The sequence below is a fragment of the Crassostrea angulata genome, chromosome 3 (genome assembly GCF_025612915.1).
Source record: "Crassostrea angulata isolate pt1a10 chromosome 3, ASM2561291v2, whole genome shotgun sequence".
Taxonomy (NCBI): domain Eukaryota; kingdom Metazoa; phylum Mollusca; class Bivalvia; order Ostreida; family Ostreidae; genus Magallana; species Magallana angulata.
Genome location: NC_069113.1, coordinates 11,043,453 through 11,071,041, shown reverse-complemented (window position 1 = coordinate 11,071,041; position 27,589 = coordinate 11,043,453). Strand labels below are relative to the sequence as shown.

At 34.3% G+C, this 27,589-nt stretch overlaps 1 protein-coding gene across 5 annotated transcripts in view; it reads left to right on the top strand.

Moving 5' to 3' along the window:
• The first annotated feature begins 595 nt into the window (after positions 1-595).
• Positions 596-27,589, top strand: part of LOC128177137 (spectrin beta chain, non-erythrocytic 5-like) — a 68,903-nt gene continuing 41,909 nt past the window's right edge. For 2 of the 5 annotated variants that reach the window (XM_052843713.1, XM_052843708.1), the window contains exons 1-20: positions 596-793; positions 8,327-8,468; positions 12,209-12,376; positions 12,589-12,705; positions 13,494-13,564; positions 16,289-16,369; positions 16,544-16,659; positions 16,862-16,974; positions 17,328-17,515; positions 17,781-17,963; positions 18,080-18,122; positions 18,380-18,511; positions 18,859-18,941; positions 19,041-19,179; positions 19,491-19,696; positions 24,018-24,195; positions 24,455-24,655; positions 24,732-24,827; positions 25,532-25,645; positions 25,907-26,116. In XM_052843713.1, the coding sequence (XP_052699673.1) occupies positions 8,352-8,468; positions 12,209-12,376; positions 12,589-12,705; positions 13,494-13,564; positions 16,289-16,369; positions 16,544-16,659; positions 16,862-16,974; positions 17,328-17,515; positions 17,781-17,963; positions 18,080-18,122; positions 18,380-18,511; positions 18,859-18,941; positions 19,041-19,179; positions 19,491-19,696; positions 24,018-24,195; positions 24,455-24,655; positions 24,732-24,827; positions 25,532-25,645; positions 25,907-26,116 (2,556 nt within the window). In that variant the 5' untranslated portion in view covers positions 596-793; positions 8,327-8,351. The other 3 variants (XM_052843711.1, XM_052843709.1, XM_052843710.1) reach the window with 3 other exon arrangements.

Sequence of the window (27,589 nt, the reverse complement as noted above, 5' to 3'; positions counted from 1 at the left end):
ATACTTATTCAAAAAATGTTTCCCTCTTGATATCTAGACAGATTAGCCATATCATAATGTAGATGATAATAAATAATGATATAATTGATATATTTTAAGTATGTATTGTACGTATGCCGTACTCTGTTCTCGTGTGATCAGTCACCCCCCCCCCCCCCCCACACCAAAATGGGGGGATAAAGAAATATAAAGATAAAAAAAATCTGGACACATCCTTGTCTTAATAAATCAATTTATACAAGTGAAACAAATATCTTATCAAATTCCTGCATAACACCCACTACTTTGTAAACCTTTCCTTTCTGACCCGGACGAAAGCTGAATGAAATCCACTCCTGCGTACTCTGACGATTCTAATTTGAATAATTCTTGAACAAATAAAGATTTCGATTCACTAGAGAAAAAACTTCATTCATTACAGATACTGAATTCACTAACAACACTAAATCGACATAATAAATACAATTCCCCAAATTCTTAAAAATCCCACTGATAATATGTAATTCTTACAAAACGCGTTCAATGATTAAATTGAACCATTTAATAGTAGCCAGTTATGTCGCACGGGGCACCGCCCACAAAATTGTTTTCATTCCAGCAGATGTCGCTGCACTCGACACACCTGTATTCAGGTAGAGATTGCGGGTGGAAGCCATTTCGTATGACAGGCTGTGAACTTTTCAAGTGATAACTACCAGGCAATAACTTGACAAACGTAGAATAAGTGAAATTTCGGAAAACCACGGCGAAACCGGTTTTACGGAGCACATTACACAGTGGACAGTGCTGTTTGGTAAGTTACCGTTGGCGCGAAGTTGCATGCCCCCTGAACTATCGATCTGGCGATAGTCCCAGGGAAAATCACTTCTGCAGAAAGTTTATTTTCAATAGTGAAGTGGATTACGTGACATTTTGTGGCAGCGAAAGTTTTTTCTTTTACGGAAGTAAGGTATCTTTCATTCAAATGTGCCCGTGGTTGAATGTCATTGAAAACACTCCGTGAAATCTTGTTTGTATTAATGTAAACAAAACCCCAAACACGGGGTCTTATCTGACCACAGGTGACCATGTGAAAAGAAAAGCTTGTGATGTTATGTCCATTACTATAGTTTTATATAGATGTTTTGATGTCACGAAGTAGCTATTGATATTACGACATAAACAGGTTTTTGCAATAGGGAGAGCATGCCGACATTTGTTGATTAAAACACTCGCGTCCTCGCACTCTCGGGAGCTTCATTGATCAGAAAGCCAGACAGCAAGTTGTCATTTTATGTCAGAGAATCATAATATATTCATAGTGTATATCTGCTGAATTATAGTCCTCATTCTTATGTTTGAGTAGGTGGATGGATGTGGTGGCAACATTTTTTTTTTGGAGGGGGGGGGGGGGGGTTCACTTAATGGTTTCTTCACAAACTTAGAAGTTCCATGTTCAATGCAGTTTTGCTTACTTGGTATTTGTATTATTATAGCCTGAAGTGGATAAGTTTAAGGTTTATTTTGATTACCCACCCATCTATTGTGCATCTTTTGTGTCTGAGTGGTACATTCACCCTTCCTTGAGGACAGAACCTCTGAATGATTTTGTGGACCAGTGAATATTTGAAAGGTTTCAGCTCTGAGTTTGTTTGTTTCATTTATTAGGACAATGTTCTATGTATACATATATTCATAATGACCTCAGGCCCTCTATAGATACATACCATCAACCAAATAAGTATAAATTTTGTATTAATAACAAATACTGAAATTGATAAATTTAACCGAACACAAGTTTATAAAACTTAAAATTTAAATTGTCCCACAAGTTGAGCGCTAAAATAACCATAAATACAGTGTTGTTGACTTTAACAAAAGGAATAATTGATAAATTTTGTCAAAGTAATTAAAATAGAATCAAAAGTTCATATATCGCTGCTCATAATGTTTGACATATAGTGCATCATGGTCGCCTTAATAGAATTGTTTGCCCTCTACCAATTAAGGGGTGTCGAGATAAAGCATAAAATGTTGATCATTACTGATTTTCATTAATTTAAAAATTTTGTTTCTAACATCAATGTCAACCCAAAATTATAATTCTGATTCAGGAGACCTAGGAAATACAAGCAATATGGTGTAAAGTAGAACTAGTGTTTTCAGTTACAACACTACAGCTGGTTTAAATGATTAATTAGTGAAAGTGTTTGTAACGAGATACGCTAATGTATAGAGGAAGATTCAATTCAAAAGCTAAACTGCATTAGGGTATCTTAGATTTTGTAAACAAAAACCCAGATGTGACCAAAGCCGGTTGATTATAGAGGGAGGCAACTTCCTTTGTTTTATCACATGTTTATGGGTCTGTGTCCTCAGATACAGACAAATATAAATATCTATATCAGAAAAGCATGCGCAAACATTGTAAAATTAAAAAAAATAATAATCAGTAATGCGGCTAAAGGAAATTAAATGACTGATAACCTAGGTATTTGACCCGCAGTATAAAATCGTGACAGAAAATGTTCATAAAACTGTTTGTAAATGTAGATATACTGGTAGGTGATTCAATAGGGGCTGGAGGATTAGTAAGCTTAGTGTAGCAGTTTGTTTACCATTAATAAAGTCCTTGTATGGAATGAACTGACGGTCTGAAAAGCAAAAAGGAAAACGACCTCATGTACATTGAATGTTAATTGAAAATTTAAATAGTACTGTCAGTTTAATTTACTACTCTCTCACGCAGTACTTGCGAATTTCGGTGCATTGTTGCTGAGATCATTTGGTTATGAAATCTTGCAATTTGATCTATTTGCGAATGTCTTTATAACATACCAGTAAATGGAGCCTTACATAAGATTGAAATAAATTGCAAATTAATCTGATAGGAATATTTGCACGAGAATGATCACTTTTGTTCTGAAAATCCCCTCTTGTTTAAATCCCAGGAGAGGTTTCCGTTGGTCAACATTGGACGTCTTTCTGTCAGCTCCACTGCTATTGTCCTGTTTAGTGATCGGGAAATGTTCTAAATGTGGAATTTGATAAAAAAAAAATTGCCATGAAAGCTGTCCTTCTTTTTGAAAATTGAATGACACTTGTTAGTATCCAAGCTTTCTTTGTTAGTTCGAAGAGGGTTATAGCTTTTCTTCTTGATAGTTAAAGATAGAAAATATTTAATTTAATGATAAGTTTTTGAACCCCAGTGCAGGGTTGGATTAGAACAGGATGCTTTTTCTGTAGGGGGTGTCCTCCAGTAAATACACTTTCATCACTATTTCTATTTTTAAAAAGTAAGTTTTGAGCCTTTTATGTTTAGGAAAAAAGTTTCTGGTATAAAATTACTATTACTAAAGTCTGTACATGTAATCTCTTTTGTAACTAGACACCTGTATTCTGACAGGTTTTTGCAGTTACTTGGGTAAGGTGTCATCAAATACCTGATCTTGTGCACAAGGCGTCAATTTCTCGGGATATGCTGGTTGTTATGCATATAAATGCAGTTGAAATACAGACAATGAATCATTTTAAATGACTGTAAAAATGTGTGGTTTCCAAATGAAATTCATGTATGCTAGTGCGTGTCTAAGGCTCCCTTGAATAACCAAAGTGTCTTGCAGTGTTTGTGGAATGTTGGGGCCCTCCGCGGTTCTTAGTCTTAGCCAGTACATTCGTAGATTTATTGAAGTCCCAAGGTAGCCTTAAAGAAAGTTTATAGCCTTAAAGAAAATACAGGTAGTTCAGTTCAGGTGGTTGAAAGAAACTGCTGTAATGTTAAGCAATTAAGGCCAATTACAACCATTAATCCATTGAATAGGGATGTGATAATGGTCCGCAATTTCTCGGTGAAAAAAGGAACAGTCCGCTCTCTGCATGTTAATTTTCAAAGCCCTTCATTAAATTATGGTGACCAGCAACTTTGCAAAGCTTTCATTAATTTTTCTTCCTCTTCTCCATTTACCTATTAAGAGAAAATGAATGAATTATGTTTAGACTGCAGCCAAAGAGCACAGTCCCAAACGAATGCATTGTATGCTCTATCATTAACTGGGATGGTGGACAGGATCAGTGTATTACGGAATGCTGCGCTTTAAGATTATTGGACTGTGTTTTTTTGTACAGTCTGACATTCCTTTGATGCCGATAGCGTGTTTATTGTATCGGATGATTTACAAGGTTTGGATTCGGTATGCTGCATTGAATGTCATCAACGTCTACCTAATCTTCTGTTGTTGTAACACCTATTCACTCAGTGCAAGTCTTTCCTGTTTGGCCTACCTGGTAATTTAAGGAAAATGTCTGTAAAAGGTAACCCAGAATACCAATCAGCACCCATGGTAACCTTCGTCAAGTGAAATCTTTACTGGTGCAGCGTCTATCTCTTAAAAATATGCACCATGGAGTCACACAGAGTAGAATTTCACTGATACACAAAAACTCCCTCAACATATTACAATGATTCAGTGTACAGTTTTACAGTGATGCAGTGTACAGTTTAAGTAGATAACGGTCCTCTTTATCCCACAGATGTGTGTGATTTAAATTATTGCTTCCTTTATTTTTCTACATCTCATCAACAGTTATCTTTTCACCTGCTTGTGACATTTGACAGAATCGCTTGATGAGATATGCATGACCCCACAGACTACCAATTTTGTACAGGAAACCTGATTAATTCTGCTTTTTGAAACAAAGAACTGAAACAGCCTCTGATATGTAATTTTTTCAAACATTATGTAATTCGTGTGACGTACGTTAAAGAAGAGTTTGATTAATAAGGTCAAGAATTGGCTCTCAGGTGTTCTAAGTTTTGCAGGTGATGTATGGAATATTCTGTTAGTGTATTCGTTTGAAGAAAGTGGAATAATGACCTGCTTGCAGGAGGGAAGCATGAATTATTGAATGGAATGTATGACCCAAATGAGTCCCAGCAGGGACAGATACATAGGTGTGGGATTATACATGGCTGATCAGGTGTTTTGTGAGGGGCTTAAAAACCCTGTAACAGGTAGGAAATGCGGGACAAGGGCTGAATAGATCTAATCTGTTTGAACTTTTGACAGTTTGATATAACGAAAGCTTGTTATTTATCTTCAGAGCTTCGTTTTTCGAATGTTACCTCATTCTTGGTCCTGTGTACCTGGGTATAATATCTTGTGTTTACATTTTTTTGTGACTTGATTAGTGGTATTGTTGACATTCTGCTGACAAGGGGGAACATTCCGCGGTGTGTCTGTGTAAGGAGGTGTCGGACTATGATGATCATTGTAATTATGTGCCATTGACCTCGGGGGCACATGAGGTCACATTAAGAGTGACATCTCGTACTACCTATTAGAAGTCATCAGCATTATTCATTGATGATTCGATCTCTGTGTACGTCAGACAAGATTATCACAAACAGTTATCTAAGAGTTCAGATACAATATGCTATTACTCAATCGTAAAACATCTGATTCTATGATTTTGATAGCAAATGTTAGTTGCATTGAGAACATTACTTGACTAACTAGAAGAAAATTAAAAGCAATGCAGTTCTTGACATTTTAGAAAGATATATGATGGGTCAAGTGTTTAGACTTGGAGATACATAGTTCTACATTTATAGTAACATGCATTTCAAAGATATTTGAATATAAATGCTAGAGAAATTATTTGAATAAATTTCAATAAAGTCTTGCCATGCAAATGACATATTCATGGTATATTTACCTATTTGTTATTCAGACCATTGATTTACTTAGATTCAGAATTCAACAAGGACTTAATATTACTTTTCAAGGGTAAGGATCAGTTTTTAAGGTAAAAGGATGGAGTCATCATCATTTTCATGTTTATATAAGAATACAAAATTTATGGTCTGTGTGTTGTAGACTAGATATTTCATCGAGCAAACAGTGGAGGAATTATCATAAACTTGAATTTTTTCCCTCGGTATTTGTCATTGATAATCATCATTATTCAAATATGTGGGCATCCCATAATTGACTGAATTCAATTTTAAGCTTGGTTGTATGTTTGGAATGTTGTAAATTGAAAAAAAAGTTTGAGATTCTATATTGCACAAAAGATATGTAAACCAAGATACCTGCAAAAAACACCACAGTAATATTTGCATATTAGCAATTGATCATCTCCATTCTGAGTAGATTGAAAACCCTAAAAGTATTGGTTTGACGAAAGAAGCTTTTTATATGTGATACACCTGTAATGCATTGCATTGCATGGCCTAAATTGTATACCTGTAGTTCACTGAGGCAGATACATGCATACATGATAATTCATAGTATGCTTATGCAGGTAATTTCAACCTGAAAATTTAATGAGGGAAAATTAAATCAAGATATTTATTATTTAATGAGTGTAAAGCATTGGTGAAATCCATATTTGTTGTGGTCTAAATTGACCATTAATTTGCACACCTTTGACTGGAATGAAATAATTAAGCTTGAACCTATCCTTCTCTGATGAAGGTTCCCTTAAATTCAGACACATATGGGATATTAACATACTAGGTGTTCATTAGTATGACACCAGTGGACCGCCAACCTCCTGACTGTGTCTTTACTACAGTTGGAATGATGGGCTCTAGTGACTGCACAGCTATGGACTGTATTGGTACAGAAGGTGAAGTTCCGTGCCAGTTAACATGATGAAAAAGTAGAAATAATTTGTATGTATGTGCTGATGTGTGCCCCTTAGAGTGAGGATTTTTTTTATACATACAGTACTATGGGCCTTGTGTGTCTGAATGAATTAGCATAATCACTGGAATGCGGTCATGCTATAGAATTGTGGGACGGGGACTTAAATCTCTCTTTGCCTTATTTTAAATGTAATGTCAATACCAGCAATGCTTTACAAATCATTTCTCTTTGAAATTATTCTTTTATTTAAGGAAACCTAATAAATGCATGTTTTCCTGTGATATCCTTTTAACCACATGTACTTCTCAATATGAAACTCTCCTGTGTTCTCCGAGTTGAAGAAAATATGTTGCATATTTGCTGCAAAAAGTTCCTAGCTTTCTTTCCGTGTGATTTGTTTTTTTTTTTAACAAGCTTGATCTAACTTGGTATTTCATTAGACATTCACTAAACCCATTCTCTAGAGAATAGCCCACCAGTAATAAGATTTTAATAATACCTACTGCAAATTTTGGCACTATGACAGTATTTCCTTTAACTGGCTGTGGAGTGCTTTACTATATAGACCAACTGCATACCAATGTAAACAACACAGAAAATCTCCCCCCATCTCAAAAACAGTCATATAACCTGATCGGCCCATTTGAATTTCAAAATTTGCTGCAGATCAGGTATACAGGACAGGTAGGATCTTTTAATTTACCTGGCATAATGACTCAAAACAGGGTTAACACAAAAGGGAAAAGCAAAAGTAGTGTACAGTATGCCATGCACCACAAGCTGTTTTTTGTGCTGCATTTTGTGCATTTTTTTTTTTAAAGGGGAACTCGGGATCTCGACAGAAGTATGGTATATAATTGTCTGAGTAAACAGGAGATGTATGGTTGCCCAATTTAATAAGCAGAAAAATAAAGCTATAGACGGCAGATCATTACCTATTTGATGCCAGATAAAGATATGTCTAATCATTCTTAAGCTCTTCTTAAGTTGTAGAGAACCTTCTTGAACTTTTTCAATGTCTGTTTTGAAAATGTGTCCCTGTCGCTGCATATTAAGCTGATACCGAAAAAATAGGACACAATTGTATTTGTATTTTACGCAAAAAAAAAAAAAAGCAGACACTTTTCATGTTTTGTTACACATGCATATTTAAATTGTGTTAAATGGAGAAGTTTAGCTTTTCCGAATACTGAAGATTTTTATAGCTATCATTAATGACCATGGAGAAACAAAAAAAAAAAAAAAGAAGAGCGTCCCAATTTGCCTCCATTGGTAGAACACACATTCAATATAAATGGACGATCAGAATGCGGTTTCTTGTCCAACACTAAACGTAACATGATTTATTATGATCTGTAAGAAAGTGGTTGTATTTTTTATGGCGTAATGAAATTGATATGAGGCTACTAAAGTTGACTTGAATTTCATTGCATTGAGTTGAAATCTTCCCTCTGTTTTGAAAGACAGTTAGGATCTGTGCAGTTTTATTGTTCAGATTTTTTTTTTCTGCTCATAGCTAGGTTATGGAGAAGCACATGCATAAATTCTGAATTCGGAGCATTTGTTTGTGCAGATTGCATTGGTTAAAGTATCCACTATAATGGTAGCAAACGCTTCTGTTAAAAATGTTTGAGATCATGTATGCACATTCATTAGTTGTCACTTTAAATATGCTACATTTTGAATTGTCTTTACAGATGGAACTGAGACACAAATGAATACATGTCAGTGATGGATGTACAAAATTTCGAGAAGGGTCGTATCAAAGCCCTTCAGGATGAGAGAGTGTACATACAGAAGAAAACCTTCACCAAATGGGCCAATGCCTTCCTTGAAAAGGTAAGGAATATAATCATTTCTGCTTTAGTGTAAATGAATTATACATACAGGGATAGAATTTAAAAGGGGGGGATACATTTATGGATCTCAATGATATGTAATTTTTGTCTTAGACAAGATTAACTATATTCTCATTTTCTGTTTCATATTTTTGGGGGTGGGGGAGGGGAGGCATGCAAAAGTTTGACAGAATTTGCTGATTAACTTTACAATCTAATATAATGGTCATTTATCACAGTGAGAGTTATATACCTTGTCAATAGGTCCGTGTACGGGTACCTTAATTTGAGTATAATATAGCCCAAAACATTCACAATGAAGAATCCAGAAGGAATTTTCCAGTAATTTGGCAAATTTTCATTAATTTTAACAAAATATTATAGTTTTTTTGTTGGATTTTTTCATACAGTATTTAAATTTGTAAAGGCAAGACAGATACCTATTTCATTTGATGGGATTGGTCAAATAGAAAATTGAATTTTGAATAACAATGCACTTATTATGATACAGAATGCTAATTTTCATCTGAAGTCATTATATTTTAAGTTTTTTGAATTTACAGGGTATTGATAAGATTTTTAACATATATCAAAATGCTGACTACCAAAATTCCAAAAGTTAAAACACAGCAAAAAAATCTGGAGAATGGCTGAAGATTCTTGGGACTTTAACTCTGCATGACTGACAAATACTTGTAAACATAAGAGCTTAGCCTAAAGATTGTAAATTTAAAAGATCAACATATACATGCATACTCACTGACCCAGAGTTTGTAGATATACCGATACATTATGTATTCATGAATTATCTGGTATCTTCAGGGTTCTTTTCACTCATTTTTGGCAGAAAGGAAAAAGGGGGGTGTATTTTTCCAATTTGTTTACTACATTTGCAAGTCAGTAGTTCATATAATCTAGAATCTGCCTTAAAGAAAAAGTCTGATATATATTTGTCTAGGTGGGTTTCCCCCTTTTAATGCATCTGAATTATATAGCATCCTAAACTCAAACTCTTGAAAGAAAAAGTACATAATTTGAGGTCAAAATTTGGACTTGATGCCGAGTATTGACAAGGAAAGTTTGCGAGGATGTATTTTTTTGGTCACCATGCAATGTTGCATTAGCTTGGACCAGTTCTGTCCCATAAGTATATATTTCTGTACTGGGAAATACTTCATTTACATTTAAACCACAATTAACTCCCAGCTACTGATTGAGAAAATAACAGGAAATAGATGTGCTAAAATGAAATAAACGAGCCTGACTGGTCTGTAGCTGTCAGTAGCGCTGTGGTTTGTCCCTGCTATTTTAACTGAGGTATTCCAGCTATTTTCACTATCTCCTAGCTGCTGGTTAAGTTGCCAGGTAGAAGTTTTATATCAATATTGGAACACACTTTTAATTGATAGATGGGTCCTTACTTGGGTTGGACATAGCCAAGCTACCTTGGATGTCTGATTAGGCGAAGTAGGGCCTTTACCAAATCAGACCTGCATGTAGCAAGAGACCAGGAGTGTTATTATGTAATGCAATGGAAATTTGATAAAATTGTGCACTCAAAGGCTTACCAACTTTGAATATTATTTTCTGCCTACTGATTGTTATGTAAGTGCCAAAAATACAGGACTACTGGGCCTATTACTCCATACTTTGCTCACTAGGGAGATATCCTAGAAAGATCAATGAACGGAGCCAAATTTGATCAGATCCTAAATAATTGTCGTTTTGGGATTTTTATAATGGGGACAACGCCCAAATTTCGACACTACTCCCTGAATCAAGTCAAGTATCAGCTTATGCAGTCACAGTTTTGTGAGACAGAAGTCTGTATATGCTGTGTCACTTGGAATGATAAAACTTCGGAAAATTTAAACATTTTGATTGATTGGTACAATAAGAATGTGAAATGGAAATACATGTTAATATGTGTATATTTCAGACTGATGGTGTGTTAAATATTTAATAGAGTGTGGCCTTGATGAATGCAGGAATAACAAAATATTTGTTTCTTGATTTACACAGACACAGACCAAATACTAACTTGTTAACATTGCCCCTAAGTGTCAGTTGGTGCTGTACACTGCTGGTTAAACAGCTATGGGTGTCCATAACATTATAACCATTGGCAGCTTTATGGGTTGCCCTATCACCTAATTAAGATAGATAGGTTGGTGGAATCTCCAATCTGACCATGCTTGACCACCAAAGTGTGAATCCTCAACTTGTAAATGATCTTGCTAATGTATGTAGTTATTGCTCTCACAAATTCTACATTTCCTGTCTTGGTTCAATAACACCACCTGTTAAGCATGATTTGATATAGAAAAAAAATAATGTGTAGAAAAGACTGGGGGGGATACTTATATAATACTAGGTTATAATATCAATATGGCTCCACGTCATATGCAGAAGTTCACTTTTTCAACTGATTGTGTCAAAGAACAATTGTGTCATTATTAATCACACTATAAACAGGCAATCTTACTATGGCTTTGATGTAAAAAGGGTATATATTATTGCAGTCTGTTTGGTGCCTGGGTTTTCTTAGGTGTGAGATTTTTTTATGCAACCTTGTCCCCAAATTTTGGTGGGTATAATTACTGAAGACTTTTTAAGTTGCAGTGAATAGTGAGACTATACAGAAGCCAAAGATGGAAATCTTTAGAAGTTGTAAAAAGGTCCAAATATTACACCTTATGTGATTTATCTCGAAAATCGACATGATAAGAAATAAAATCTACAGGTCACGCTTCAGTAGGGATCTACTTCAATACCTGACCCTAATCTTGCCAAACCATCTTCGTATTGTCAAGACGGGTGCTATTTAAAAACAAGAGGAGGGGCTTTAAATTGAAAAAAAATAATCTGTAGATATTTTTAGATTCTGCATTAATAAAGCCTAATTTTAATGATTTGAAATAATGGTTAATAAAAGTGATTGCATGACTTTTTTTTTTAATACCCGGTATATAAAATTGATTTATGTAATGCGCATGTCCTATTTTTTACTATGTACTATAAATCTAAATGCTGTTAGGTTTTGGTATATTCCTCAGGAAAATGGTGATCTATTATGATATATATTTCAATTCCTCTTTGGGATAGTGTACACTAAATTTTCAACCAGGCCAGATATATTCAAGTTCATTAACCATGAAGGTTAAGGTTGTAAATGCATTTTAAACAGAAGTTGACCTAGAAATAAATATTTGGGTATTTATAACAAATTCATGACTTTTAAAAAACCTCTTGACACACACTCAAAAAGACATTCTTTCATAAATGAGAAATTTGACACAAGCGAAAAAAATGTTTTTGTGTTGCAGCTGTACTCATGTTTCTTCCATTTTGTTGGAATTTATATAGTTCACAACTTTCCCAAGCTACATGCAAATATAATTCATATACTATATCAGGAATTTTCAACATTTGTATTACTTTAAAATGTATTGTTGCTGTGAATTAGAATATATGAAGATGCATAAAAATTTTGGTTTGAAATAGAATTTGATGAGTTTCCTGTGTAGAAAAAGCTGGGTAAAAATAAACAAATCCTTCTGATTGATTTGTTTTGGAAAATTGCATCTGTCTGCTCTTTGTCACATCACAAAACTGACAGGAAGTGACATCATTACTTTCTGCAGATCATTCCGTCTGCATTTTGCATCCAGGAAATGCCTTTGATATATAGGACTGTATGTAAGCTTTGCTTTTAAAATAATTTAAATTCCTTTTTTACAGGCTCGTCTTGAAATTAAAGACTTATTCACAGACTTGGCAGATGGGAAAATTTTGATGAAACTGCTGGAAATCATTTCTGGAGAGCATCTTGGCAAACCAAACAAAGGGCTTATGCGTGTACAGAAAGTTGAAAATTTAAGCAGATGTTTGAAATTTCTGGCTACAAAGGTAAATTCATTGGTGAAAAATTGCAAAACTGTTTGGTCACAAGTTAAATGCTTTTCCTTAAAGTTTTCAGCTGTTGGTTTTCTGTTATGAACATATAAAGCAATAAAATGGATGAACAATAAAATAAAAAATGTGTATAAAAGCTGATATTTGGGACCACGCTAATCTAGATAAATGAATGTTTGAAGTTTTGGAACATTTTACTTTGACAGGTTTATTTTGAGAACATTGGAGCAGAAGATATTGTAGATGGCAACCCACGTTTGATTCTCGGGTTAATATGGACCATCATTTTGAGGTTCCAGATTCAGGAAATAGAAATTGAAGTGGTACCTATATTTTGTTTATGTTAATATGCCTTCGAATTTTATTCAACAAATGCATTTCTTTTGTGCAAATTCAGGTTTATTTATACAAATATTGGACCTGAAGTCATTGAACTTTAATTCACCTTTTATAAAAAAAAAACTTAATAAGTAATGAATTAAGGCATTGCCCTAGTTTGCATCAATTTCTGGATTCAGCGTGTCAACTTAACATGCAAGATATCAACTGGTTCCCTGATAATTGGGTCTTGGTCAGTTGGTCATAACCATACATGGCATTTTTACTAAATTGAGTACATCCTGCCAGTTATAAAACTATTAGTTTCTTTAAATTTTTCAATAACTTCTGGATTAAAATCAACAAACTCTTAAATCTACATTCGGATCATCAAATGATAAATTAAAATATGCAACATATGAATCTTCCATTTGATTTTAAAGTTTAAACTTCAAATACTTTGACCCTCAATTGAAAACTTTTGAAAGAAACCTTCTCTTTGTACTATCTTAATGATAAATAGGTCATGATAAATCAAGCAGCAGTCTTGAACACAAAGATCTTGATTTTAAGCACTGGCACGTGACACCTGATTTTTCACCAGTGAATTCTTGCGGACAAGGAAATGCACTTAATTAACCATAAAGGGAAACAAAACAACCTTTCACTTATGGAAATTGTTTTCAGTAGATACAGATTGTGTTCAATTGTCCATACAGAATTGGCCTGGTTAAAGACCAGTAAACAACAGTGTACACAGCCTAGTATTACATGTTATTTTTTTGTGTTGTAGGATGAGGAATCTAGTGAAAAAAGGTCCGCTAAAGATGCCCTACTGCTCTGGTGTCAAAGAAAGACAGCGGGGTAAGCAAGGGAAAAAAACGCAATGAAAAGCCAAGGGCTAAAGAGTACATCCCTGTCTCACTGGGCCATGCATAACACAAATTATTATCTATATTTATCATTCAAATGTAGAAATTTTATTTTAAAACAAGTAGTTTTCTATATAGGTGTAAATCATATCGATTAAGGTGTCATAAATATTATCTCATGAATATATAGGAAGTCAGGTTTTATCAGAGCGACAATCAATATTCTTAGTTTTGTTGCTTACATTTGCACTTTCTTAGCTCAGAGATTCAGCAATGATGCATATTGAACATTGAACAAGATTGATGAGGCCTGAATTATATTATCAAATATAGGAATGCTGTTATTTGCCCTCTAAAGAATTGATTAATGGTGGCATAATACACATGGTGACATCTTGCAGTAATTGATTGTTAGAGGACATCTTTAGGTCTAACTTCGTTCTCAGACATAAGAGGTAATGTTTTTACCACTCAAGGACAATGGCTGGTTTAAACATTGCGTTTTCAGATGTTACAAGATGTTAATTCAAAATGACGTATTTATCGTGTTCCTATGTCATGTCAGATTATTAAATGTGGTGGGCCTCTTTTTAAATGTCTTTCACTTTGCCCTATGATTTGCAGCCTATGAAATTTAAAGATTTTAATTAAGAGCATGACACATCCAGTGTTTCATGACAAAAATCTGTTAACATTCTTTATTGTACTAAATGGAAGGAAGTTCCCCTAAACAACATTGAATTATAATCTTTTATGAAAGTCTTTCTGCCAATAGATCAATATTTGATCAATAACAAATTATCTCCCTTGTCCTCACCTAGGATGAAATCAGCCAGATTGCAATTAAGAATGTGAAACAAAAGAGACTAGGAACAATATGTCAATCAATTTTTCCTCCATCGATAAAGAAATAAAAGTTAATCCTAGCTAGCTCAAGGAAAATTCCCATTGTAGAGATTCCTTGTTACAATTCTTGATTGAATTCCATTAATATCTTGTGGCGGTCCTGATAAATTCCCTTGATGGGATAAACTCCCTTGATGGATGGGGTTCTGTGTTGACATCAGGGGAAGATTAGTATCAGTGTCTGGTTCTGTTCTGTTCTCTCCTACCTGACTAACAGTCCGATCAGACACTTTACGATTATTGATGGAGTCTGATTTATGTGTCTAATGGAAATTTCTGTGGGAAGGAAGACTTTAAGATTTGTTTTTCTGGAATTAATACTAAATAGAAAGATTTTAAGACTTGTATTTTTCTGGAATTAATACCAGTTTTTCTCCTAATCATGTTCTAATTAGGTATCCTGGTTCTTCTCATATTTTGGCATTGACAATTTATGGTAATGGAGTTTCTGTTTGCTAGCTTTTAGAGATGATGTGTAAAGTCTGTTTGTTTTCAGTTCAAAATCTTTGAGGTGAATTATTTTAGCATTTAGAAACCTCAAAGTATGTATACCTCCCAAATGTGTAAATGTTTAACATGGTAATGGCAGTAAAATAAACATTTAATAAACCCATTGGGTTTCGAAAGGAATCGGAAATAAAGTATTTAACAAGGACACTTTAGGTCATTGTTCTTTTGTTTTAGATATATAGGTACATCATTGTTCCTACTGGATAATATTATTATCAAGAAGTACATGTATATAATATAGATATAATGAGTGTGTGCTCTGTGAAGAAACTCTCAATTTATACATAAGTTTCAGTCAGGAAAGATTTGAGAGACAATAATCTTTTCATCTTGTGATATATTTTTGTATGGTACATGTATATATATAATAAAATGTATTAGTTAAGTACAGAGGAACTGTTTATTCATACCACGTACAGGTGCTCTAAGTCTTCCTTATATAACATAACTATCAAATATCATATACTCGGTATGTTTAAATAATTTAACCTGGAAATGTGATATGTTTGCATGTCACGCTAAGCATATTGTCATTGCCGAGGCCTGTGACCCAAATCAGTTTCACTTACATGCTTTATTCTTCAGGAAGTCGGGTATCAGCAGGTAGTGTCAGATGTTTGGATTTCACCTTTGACCTTTTGTTTGTGATAGCAGCTACTGTTGATATTTGTGTGCTTGCTGATTACATTCCTTTCCAGTTGCACTTATTTTTATAAAAGTAACATACATTTTGACAGGGATCAAGTTTAATAAACTTTCATGAATTAGATTGAAAAGATTATTTTACACATGAATAGTATTTTTTTAGAGCTAGTTTCAATCAGAAAGACATCAAGAATGTTTGTATATTTTGATACAATATTTAAGCCCATCACTTAACATCCCAGAATATTATTACTGTTTACAGGGTTATATTCATCCCTTGTTATTTTCATCCTCCTTAATTGCAAACTGTTTTGCCCCGTCTTGAATTCGCCCAGATGAAGTTGCGATTATCAAAGAGAGATTTTGGAATTTGCCCATGCAGTCTTCAATTCACTCACTAACAATGAGGGCAAAAGGGGCGAAAATAAAATGTGGGAGAATATTTCCCTGTATACATGAGTAATAAAATAAAGTGTTATGCACATATGTCTTTCCACATCAATAAACCCGCTGTCACCAGTCTGTCTTGCACAATATTTATGCCTTGTCTTTAACATAATTACATGTCCTATGTATTAAATGAGTTGCCTCTATGTTTTTCTATGTAAATAAATGTTTCTGTCAAGAAGTCTTGAAATTATGGTTTGTGTTTTAGGTACCCAGGAGTCAACATTACAAATTTTACAGGAAGCTGGAGAAATGGATTGGGATTTAATGCTCTTATTCACGCTCACAGGTAAACAATTCTAACAGAGTTATCTTTCTTGAAACACATCTTGATTACATTTTGTGTTGACTGATGTTTAAATAATTATTAAAGATAGTCAAATAATAAAAAATATCTTATTTCAAAAATGGCATTCAGAAGTCTTTATTAGATTTTAATTTTTCTTACCTTTCTCTATAAAAGACCAGACTTAATTGACTACGATCGACTACATCCTGAAGATCACATTGGTAACCTCAACCATGCCTTCAACACAGCAGCCAATGAACTTGGGATTCCAAAGATCTTGGATGCTGAAGGTTTGATAATACCATTGCAAATCCATTGTTCTCTAAAATTTTCTTGAAAATTTTTTGTTATAAATGTAACGCTCTCATGTTTGAAATTTTAATGAAATATGAAATGAATTTGCCCCTATATAATTACCTAATAAAACTGATAAATCTTAATACTTATTTTGTTTCACAAAAATTTGCAAGCACATATTTCTATTTTATCTAGATGTGGATGTTAATCGGCCAGATGAGAAGTCCGTCATCACCTATGTGGCCTCTTACTATCATTATTTCGCCAAAATGAAGAGTGAAATGACAGGAGGAAAGAGAATCGCAAAGGTAGAATCACTTTAACCTTGCTGGTACTATAGGGACTGTGAACTATAGTTTTACACATTTTTTTCAGCTCATTTGACTTATCTATCCATGCAAAAAAATAGTTCTTTTGGAATATATATTTTATGATTGATAAAATCAATGTAAATATTACCATTATATGTACTATGTAATGTTATTACAAAACAAACAAGGATTAACTGTTGTACCTTATTTTCTAACTGTTCCATTTTCACAAGAGTGCAGTGCCATTCATTAGTGTGACATCTTTCATAAAGGTTTCTTATCAGTGTATTCCTGTAAGCAATTGGAATAAACTATCTCATTTTATCAATTTTTCGCTCTTTATAATTTAGATTTTAGGCTTGATGAATGATGTGGAGAAAATGGTGGATGACTATGAAACCTTGACTTCCAGTTTGTTGGAGTGGATTCGGTACACCATCCACAAACTGAACGACCGTAACTTCCCAAACTCCCTGGATGGAGTCCAGAAGGAGCTTCTTAAATTCAAAACCTACATTACTCAGGAAAAACCACCAAAGTAAGGAATCTCAGAATTCTGAAAACACTTTGTGGTGTTCACGCATGTTCAAACTCTGCAATTACTGGTACCTAAGTGTTTGAAAAGATTTGATGATATAAAATATTTGTACTGTTCATCTTATTACAATATGTAGTGAGAATCTGTGAAACGGAAAATTTTTATATTCTTCCATAAAAATAGTGAAAAATATCAGTAATGGGGATATGTATAACAAATTTTGATATCTGTGAGTTGTGTATTGATGGATGGAATTTTCCCACAGGTACAGAGAAAGGGGAAACATAGAAGCCCAATTCTTTAACATACAAGCCAAATTGAAAGCCAATGGACAAAAATTATATACGCCTCCCGAGGGGCAACTAATACACGACATAGAGAGTGCATGGATTCGCCTGGAAAAGGCTGAACACGAACGAGAGGTGGCGCTCAGAGATGAAATGATTAGGTATGGGAAATTTAACAACAAATAATGTTTTGATAACTTTTTTAAAAATGTATAGATTTAATGCGTAACTTTTGTTTTACTTGTGAGTAATTAAGATTTCCTCTTTTTGCATTTAGGCAAGAACGACTGCAACAGTTGGCCGAGAGATTTATGAAGAAGGTTAGTAGTAATGTTTCAGAGTGAAACTGTGTTTTTATTTTGAGTTTTCATACATGGAGTGATGAGAATTTTTCTCTCCAGTTTATAAGTTTATTTGATGTTCTCAAATCCATCAACTGAGAGTCTGTAAATTGAAATGTGACAATTAAGAAAAGCCATGTCTACAACCTTAACAGTATACCCTATAAAGCATTACAATTTTGTTAAAATTTTGTGCCTTCATTGTTCTTGAGATCAAGTGTCTGGTTTGTTTTCAGGCTGAGATTCGCGAGTCGTGGCTAAACGATATGAGTACGATCTTAGATGAGAGTATTGTTGCCAATAACTCAGCACAAGCAGAGGCAGCCATTAAGAAACATGAAGCTATCAGTGCCGAGATCCTGGCTAGGGTATGTCAGTCTGTTATAGTCCTACAATGCCAGATTATTTATTACTGAACTCTTTTTAGTGTTTTTTTAAATACTGTATATTCCTAATTAAATGCAAAGAATTAATTTCCATTTTAAATCGCGAAAAAGCTCCTTTTGCAGATTTTGAATTCTCTATTTTATTTTTTTTACTGGTGTATGAAATTTTTACAACTTAAGCACTTGCATTTATATGTTTTCATAATTTTACGCATAAGTGTGGGATTGAAAAATAAAGTACTTGCATAAATAAATAATGGTTAGAAACAATTTATTGATATCTCAGAATGAGAATATATTCGGACTTTGAAATAAACTTGCTATTTCAGGAGGACAGGTTTCAATCACTGAACAGTCTGGCCAGAGAGCTTATGGAGGGCAGCTATCATGGCAAGGACCAGGTTCAAACCATGTAAGAAACAACCTCAATACCGTAGTATAGGATTCATTTGGATTTTTAACCTTTTGTCACATGTTTTCTTTTAAAAAAAAAATCATTGTTGAATTGTAGTGATCAAACAATCATGAGAAAATGGCGGGAGCTATTGGATAAATTAGAAGGAAGAAAGAACCTCTTATCAGGATTTAAAAACACCATGAACATGTTTAGAGAAATCGAGAACATCCAAGAGGAACTGAAAGAAATTGAGGTCAGGAGTCCTGCTGTTCTGTTACTGATATGACAAAATAGGTCCAAATTTTGAAATTTTATGGGGTTTTTTTGCTATTTCCATTTCATTTTAAATGAAAGTCCTGTTTCTTTTGTACCAAAGTCCAAACTCCGAAGAATTAAGAGACTTTGAGAATATGTGAAATCTTTTGAAGAAAAGAAGTGGTGTTGCGCTTGGTACAATAGGCAGAAAAAAAATATCATAAACACTTAATCTTTATTACACTTATCTCACATTTACAGTTTCTCCCCTTTCTTACCTAATACATAACCGTTTTGCTTTTCTTATAGTCCAAAGTACAAGTGAAAGATACAGGGAAGCACCTGCAGGCGACCGAGGATTACCTCCAACAGCACAGTTTGCTAGAGACGCAGCTCAAGGCCCTGTCAAAGAGGGTCCGAAACCTCAACCGGAGGTCCAAGCAGATAGAGCCCACCCACCAGGAAGGAGGGGTCCTCGAGAAGAGGCTGGAGGACCTCAACAAGGACCTCGACAGGTACCTCGTTATTCTATATTATTTTGTCATTGAAGAAAATGACAGGATATATTTCAGATGGATAAATTCTAGTTCATAGTATATTGTATTTTACAGTTTTTGTTTATGTCTGTTGATGCAGGGAATTAAAAAAAATTCCTTTTTTTAATGACAAAATTCACCAAAAAAAATCCCAGTACTTCTAGTCTAGATTGGAATAGAATGTGGACAATTTGCTTCCAATAAAACTGAAGCTATGTCATCTGTAATACAATTAGTTAATTAAAGTAACAATCATAGCATTTCCCATACAATTTGTTAAATGCAATAATGTAGCCCTCTTCGTATTTTTTTTGGGGGAGAGTAAACATCAGATATAAAAAATCGGAGAGGGCTACATTGTTGCAGCTAACAAATTGTATGGGAAATTCTATGATGGTTACTTTGATTAACTATTTGTGTTACAGATGACAAAGCTTCAGTGTTGTTATAAAAAATCTTGACAAGCGAAAAAGAAAGAAAAAGGGTTAGGGTTATAGTTATGTCTAACTTTGCAACAAATTTACTGCCCGTCCCTTCGGTTCCGATGCCCAAAATTAATATTATTCAATCCAAACAAGGTTAATAAAATGTGACAGATAAAAATAACTTAATTGGTTTGTGCAAAAAAATTTATTTTAGTACATGTGGTAGCTTGTTAATATGGATCCCCAGAAAGATTTCCTCATAGTGTTAGGAACATTAAACAAACTAGTAGACTAATTGTCCACGAAACAATTAGAGGCCTTTCCACCTGTCATAATGATTTTTAAAAAATCCCGAAAATGTTGATAATTATTGAGTAATTAGAGAAAAATCAATTTACGAAAAAAAAAAAAAAAATGGGTTCCGCACAGTGGCATCGATCCAAGTACCCTTAGATTCCTAGGCGAGAGTGTTGCCACTACGCTATTTCGCTTGTTATCTGACATGAGGTAAAATTTGTTGAGTTGTGTAGTCAATTTGGATGATGATAGAAAGAAGAGACGAAGCATTCTTCTGTCCATCTAAAATTGATACCCAACGCTGAGGAACCTTTAGAATAGATAGGGGCTTAGCGATTGGATGGGAGGGCAGTATTTGTTCATCTGTTTATTAATAAAAATCAGTGCCGTTTGTAAACAATGTGGCCGGATAGTGTTGACTAAGAAATCAACAGGCCAGGTCAAACTCTGGTCGCCAGCGGGTATTTGAAGGTGTGGGAACGTCACGTCAGCTCAGCTGATGCGAATTCTCCCTGTGATTTGAAATGCACGCGCTTATAAATCTATTAACTGTCATGCATTCTTGGATTACAAGTACGGAAAATCGGAACTGAATTAAGGCCAGTCATGTATTTCAGCAAAGTCGGGAAATAAACAAACTGAAAGAAAATGTTAACTAAATTCATCTAAAATCGGGGTCTGGGAAGCAAGAGTTATCGTTCGTTGCACTTCAACACAAGTCGTCACAGGTTGCCGATAGAAATGTAAACATATTTTCAGTGAAATTTGAGCGTGAATTTATTAGACACAAATATCGAAGCATTGAAATTTCGTTTCTCGGGATGATGGTTCGATGCCGCTGAGGTGGATAACTTTCTTCAATATGGTTCATTTCGTTTGAAATTTGACAGGCAATTAGATTCAGGTGTGAGTAACAGTCCCATGAATTTTCGCCGAGTTCTACAGAGTTTTACTGGAGCTGGAATTTTTATTTGGGGGTGTAGTCTAAAACGCGGCCTGGAGTCAAATGGCAGGCATTGTTTCCCCTTTTCAAAAAATTCTGACAAACGGTTGTAACACTTTTTTAGGTTTTATTTTAAAAAGGAATATTAAATTTCAAGTTCAAATATCGAGAGTCAAGTTCATATAAGAATTCAATCCTTGTATAAAAGAGGGGGGGGGGGCTAAATGTACATATAACTAAATCTGATATATATGTTGCATACACTTATTACTCATTAGTTCTAAGAGGTCAAAGGTCAAGGTCAAAGGTCAAGGTCAAACCATAAAATTAAGGGGGGGGTGTTGGCTGTTTTAAAGAGCTTATTGCACATATAAATGAATCTGAAATGTATATGTTAAATATACTTGTAACGCATCAGTCCTTTAAGGTCAAGGTCAGGTCAAAGGTCAAGGTCAAACCTAAAAATAAAGGGGGGGGGGGGGGTGAATTTGTGTTTGAAAGAGCAATTCGTACATATAAATGAATCTGATATTATAGATGTTGCAGATACTTATAACACACCAGTCCTAAGAGGTCCAAGGTCAAGGTCAAAGGTCAAGGTCAAGGTCAAACATTATAAAAAAAGGGAGGGGGGGGTGTTTATTTCGTATGTGTTTGTGAAATCAATGAAATTGAAAGGGGAATTACTGCCAGAAAGGGACGTCGGACCCTTTTGGGATCAATAGATTGAAGAAACTTCTAAGTGTACTGAAGACATTGGTAAAAGTTTCAAGTCTCTACCTGTTATGGTGTCAGAGGAGTAGCGATAACAAGCATTTCGTATAAAAGGGGCAATAACTCACTAACTATTACAAGGTGGGAGCTGAAGGGCTACATTTTGAAATGTCTTAGTACGTCCTACTACATCCTTGATAAAATTTCTCGATATCACCCTAAACAATAGTGATGCGAAAACTCATGAATACACATATTTTCAGATGACCTTGACCTTTGACCTTTACGTCATTTTGATCGGCCAAGGAAGACGCTTTCATCCCAAGTGGTCCGAAGTCTCTGTGACAAATAGTAAAAAAGTTGGAAGTAATTTTATGGAAATTGAAATACTTTCAGGGGCAATAACTGATAGAAGGGGGTCTCGGAACCTTTCGGTATGAATAGATTGAAGGAGCGCCTAAGTGAACTACAGACGTTAGTAAAAGTTTCAAGTCTCTATCTCTTATGGTTTCAGAGGAGTAGCGATAGCAATCACTTCGTACACAAAGGGCAATCACTTTGTAAGTTCTGGGAGTGATCAAGCAAAGGGTCATTTGGTACCATAATGGCCAATCACATAAAGAAAAAATTGCTTCAATATCTCTTGAAACAAAAAGGCTGTCCCTGGAAAAAAGGAGAAGAAAAATAAAAATAAAAATCATAAGAAAAACAAAAGGTCTTTCACCTGAAAGGTGGAAAGACCTATTTAAATGAATTGATCACCATTTTTAGATTTTTAGAATTGTACAAATTCATCAACTGGAAGTCTTTTATTCACAACAGACTAATATTTTTTAGTTTTTTAACCGGGTTTTCCAAAGGAAAAATCCAGATACATGTATTGAAATGGTGAAAATGGGAGACGGGCGGGCGGCTGCTAAAAGGGTACCCCTTTTGTACAGATAATTCCTCCTACAGTTTTCAAGATATGAAGTTCTTGTTTATACAAATTTTACATATATCAGAGATGTGCATACTGCTAGGGTTTTGATATCTGATAATTTATGAAAAAATACCAGCTGTTGAATTTAGTCATTTGTTTGCAAAATATTGCATATAGGGTACCCCTATTGCAGTGATAACTTCTCCTACAGTTTTCAAGATAGGAAGTTGTTCTTTAATAGATCAATTGGACAAATATCAGAGATGTGCATATTGCTAAGGTTTTGATTTCTGGTAATTTTTATGAAAAAATACCAGCTGATGAACTTAGTCAATTTTTGGCAAAGTATTGCATACAGAGTACCACATTTCTCTTATCAATTCAGGGTTAACAATATATGGATTATAGATACCGTTCACTTAAAAAAAAAACTGGTTTGCTGTAACATTGACAGCTTTTCTCTTGTTTTTATCTTAATCAAATCAACCAAATTCTCTGCAACAATATATTGGTATCAAATGAAATCCGTACTTACCGATAATTCCTATTTCACCTTACATTTGTTTTTTTTTTTATACACATTTATTTTGTTTTGATTTATATCACAATCAAAATAAACAGAAATATGTAGTGTATACAATTAGAAAAAAATATATAATTTCATATCCTTCATTAATTAGAAAAATTTATTAATAGTACCTAATATATTGTCCAAAATTGCTTGGAATTATTCTTTCTTTCAAGTCCTGGATAAGTACGTGTAATTTTTTTTCCTGAAAAGGGGATGTTGGGCCCTGTTGTTGTGAAACAGGTTAATCAAGAGAATATTACCATTTCATTTTAATAATCATCAAGTGAAAAAATACTGTATCCCAATCGAAGCAGTAAGTTAAAGGTAGTTCAATGATCGGTTGATAGCTTTTAGCAGGGTAAATGGTAAGAGCAAGGAGTACAATGATCCATTGATTGCTTTATTGATCCATTGATTGCTTTTATCAGGGTAAATGGTAAGAGCGAAGAGAGGAAGAAGGCACTGGAGGTGGTGAAGAAGTACTACCAGTTCCTACAGGATGCTGAGGAGGAGGAGCGATGGGCCCAGGAGAGGATCGACAACTGTCGCTCCGCCAACACTGGCAAAGACCTCAACGCAGCCATGCTGCTGCTCAAGAAACATGACGTAAGTAAAACAAAGGTTACAGTTAAGGAAGCTGAATGCTTGACAAACTGACCTTCAGATATACCCTTAGATTTTAGATATCATTTTTAAGCCATTCATTTTACTATTTAGTAGAGCTCTTTCTCTCAAGGAGATTATTATAGTCTATAAATGGCCGCAACTATCCAATCCTCTTAAGATCGAAGTTTTTACTAAACAAATGCTGTAGAATAGTTAGGATTAATTGACGTGTGGCTTAATGTATTCGATTGTATTGCAGGCTCTTGAAGCAGAGATGCACGGCCGCTGGCCAAGATGTGAAGCCATTTGTGCTACTGGACAGGATCTGGTAAATGGCGGACACGGAGCTCGTGCAGAAATCGGAAGCAAAATAAATAATCTGATGGACAAGTGGAAACTGCTCAAAGAGCTAGCAGCCCTCAGAAGAACAAAAATAGAAGATGGAATTGAGGCACATCAGGTATGACAGAATTCTATATTGCGTAGCTGAGTTTATGTATTTGGAAGTTTTGTTACTTACTGTAATTTATTTTTAGTACTATGCTGATGCCAATGAGGCTGAACTGTGGATGAAGGAGAAAATGCCTCTGGTCACAAGTGATGATTATGGCAGGGATGAAATGGGGTCAAAGGTCAGTTATATTATATTTTCAGTTCAACTCCAATATCCTGAATTTGATTGGCCTAAGAAAAAGTTTGTGATACTGAAAAAGAGTTTGAGAGTCAATGAACTTGACATCAGTGTTAAGCTACATTTATTGTTAACTTTACATGCTCGATTTCTTGTTTAAAAAGATACATACCTATAACTAAAAATATATGTTTAACAACAAAACTGCCAATAATTTGATTGTAAACAAATATTGATCATTTTCATACTTATGCATGGTCACATTATTATTACCTAACTCCTTACCAACAATGACAAAGCAATATACAAAATAGGATTCACCAATGTTTCATTTTTATTGTTGATAAACAAAACAAAAAGAATTAAAGTCTAATGTTATTTATTAATTTGATACAAAATTTGAGATGCAGAAATACCAGTAAAACTGTATCTATAATACAGGAATAGTAACAAATTACATGTCATTGATACATGTATTGAATTTTCTAAATGCTGAAATAATAATTTCAGGGGCTTTTTGAATTACAAGATTTTTATTTTTACATATGTACACTTATTAATCTTGGAAGGGATTGAATGAACATCTTGAGAGCTGTAAATAGGAAGACTTTCTTCTTTTGTGTTTATTTTTCGTTACTTTGAACTTAATCAGGTTTTCATCATCTGTTGAATGTAGTAATGACGAGCTTCATTAATCCCCTTTAGGCCTTGCTTTCACGACACAATCGCTTAGAGGGAGAAATCCGCAGCTTCCGTACCGAGATCAAGCGTCTGGATGAACTGGCTCAGCTGATGACAAAGGCTGCAACAGAACATAATGTAAGGGTCTCTCCAAGATGTGTATCTCGGTTAATATAATGATTTTTCATGTATTTAGTGTATCCACTAGAATAGATGAGTTGTTTACATTGAATAACTGAATAAAAAAAAGTTAGTTCATTTAATTAAGAATTCATTTGGATTTATTTTCAGTCACAGTGAATTTCTTTCTATGAGTTCTCAAAATTTCACTTGAAATATACATTAGTTAAAACTGAATTCATGATGGGAAAATCAACCCTATTTCATGTTTGTATTAAGATCTCCCCTGAGAAATTCATGCCACATGAGAATGGGGACAAATCGGATGAAGAAATGGTGGAGGAGGTTATTGAGGTTCCACATGAGGTGGAGGTGGAGGAAATGAGGGAGCGTGAGGTCATGCAGGATGTCGTGGAAACTCGCAAAATTCCACAGGTCAAGGCCATGTACACCTACAAAGGTCAAGGCATGAAGGTTGAGAAAGGGGAGGTAAGTGTCATCTGTATTAGATGCTCTAAAACTGTTTTATCAGTTTTTACTTATAAGCACATGCACATTTCTTAATTGTTTTTACTCATATGTAATAAGTATTGTTGTGATTTTTTTTTGACTACTGGGTAAATAGGAATTAAAAATTACAAGTTTTATTAATTCTAAGTACAGTAATATCAAGTTTAAGATTGTTTCCTTTGATGATTGAACTTGACCTTTGCTTGAACCTTTAGGCCAAAGGTCATGGCCATCCTTTCATATCAGAACCTGGAGTCAAGATCTATTACATGTAATGGTCATTGTCTGTGACACAACATGCAAAAATATACCAAATGAATGTAACTTTCTTTTAATACTTAGAGAAAAAAGAACTGGCTTGCTAATTCCCAATTAGTCATATCTGTTTGAAGTTTACAAGTGAATAAAAGCTGCTCTGTGTGGTTTTTTTAAAACTAATCTTTCAAAAAATTATCTTAAGTGCAATTTTGAAATCAATATTATCTTAATATAAGGATGACTCTTGTGAGTTTAGGTGCTCACAATCAAAGCTGATGCACAAAAGCAATAATAAATGCTCACTTTCTGACAGTTTTTGCCTTTTCACGCAATATGCCACAAATCTTTTGAATCTACAGAATCTTCAGGGGATATATTGATTACTAGAAACTAGAGAATATGCACCTTAATTTTCAATTGGTTAATTAAAGTACACTGCACAAGTTGTAGAGGACATGTCTCAGTCCAGACAAATACTCCAGGCATTAAATGGGAGTTTGTTACTGCACTTTAATTAATAAGTGATCTTATCATAAGCAGGTGCTGAAAGTGCCTTTAAATAAGATTTTTTTTTTAAAAGGGAAATAGCATAAAACTGAACTATAATGTATTTTTAGCTCACCTGAGCCAAAGGCTTAAGTGAGCTATTCTGATTAAAATTTGTCTGTTGTTCAGCATCATTATTGTTGTGATATACTTTTCACATTTCATTTCTTCTCGAAAATTTTCTGGGCTAATTTCAATCAAACTTGGCACAAAGAATTTTTTGGTGAAAAGGATTCAAGTTTGTTCAAATGGAGGGTCATGCCCTCTTTAAAGAGAAGATAATTTAGAATTGTTAGAAAATTTAGAATTATTGAAAAATTGTTGGTCATGTTTTTCAAAAATCTTCATCTCAAAAAAACCTTTTGCCCAGAAAAGCTGAAACTTCTATAGAATGATTCTCAGGTATTGTAGATTCAAGTTTGTTAATATCATGATCCCCAGGGGTAGGGTGGGACCACAATGGAAAGGGAGTCAGATTTTATTATATACAGGATATTCTCTACTAAGTTGTCTAGATATTTGTATTTGATACTCTAAAGACTGTCTAAAGATTTTTTTAATCACTTATGGCTATTGTTGCTTAGGTGAGCAATGTGGCCCCTGGGTCTCTTGTTTGGTTAAGTTTACAAGTTCTAACATGATCCATAT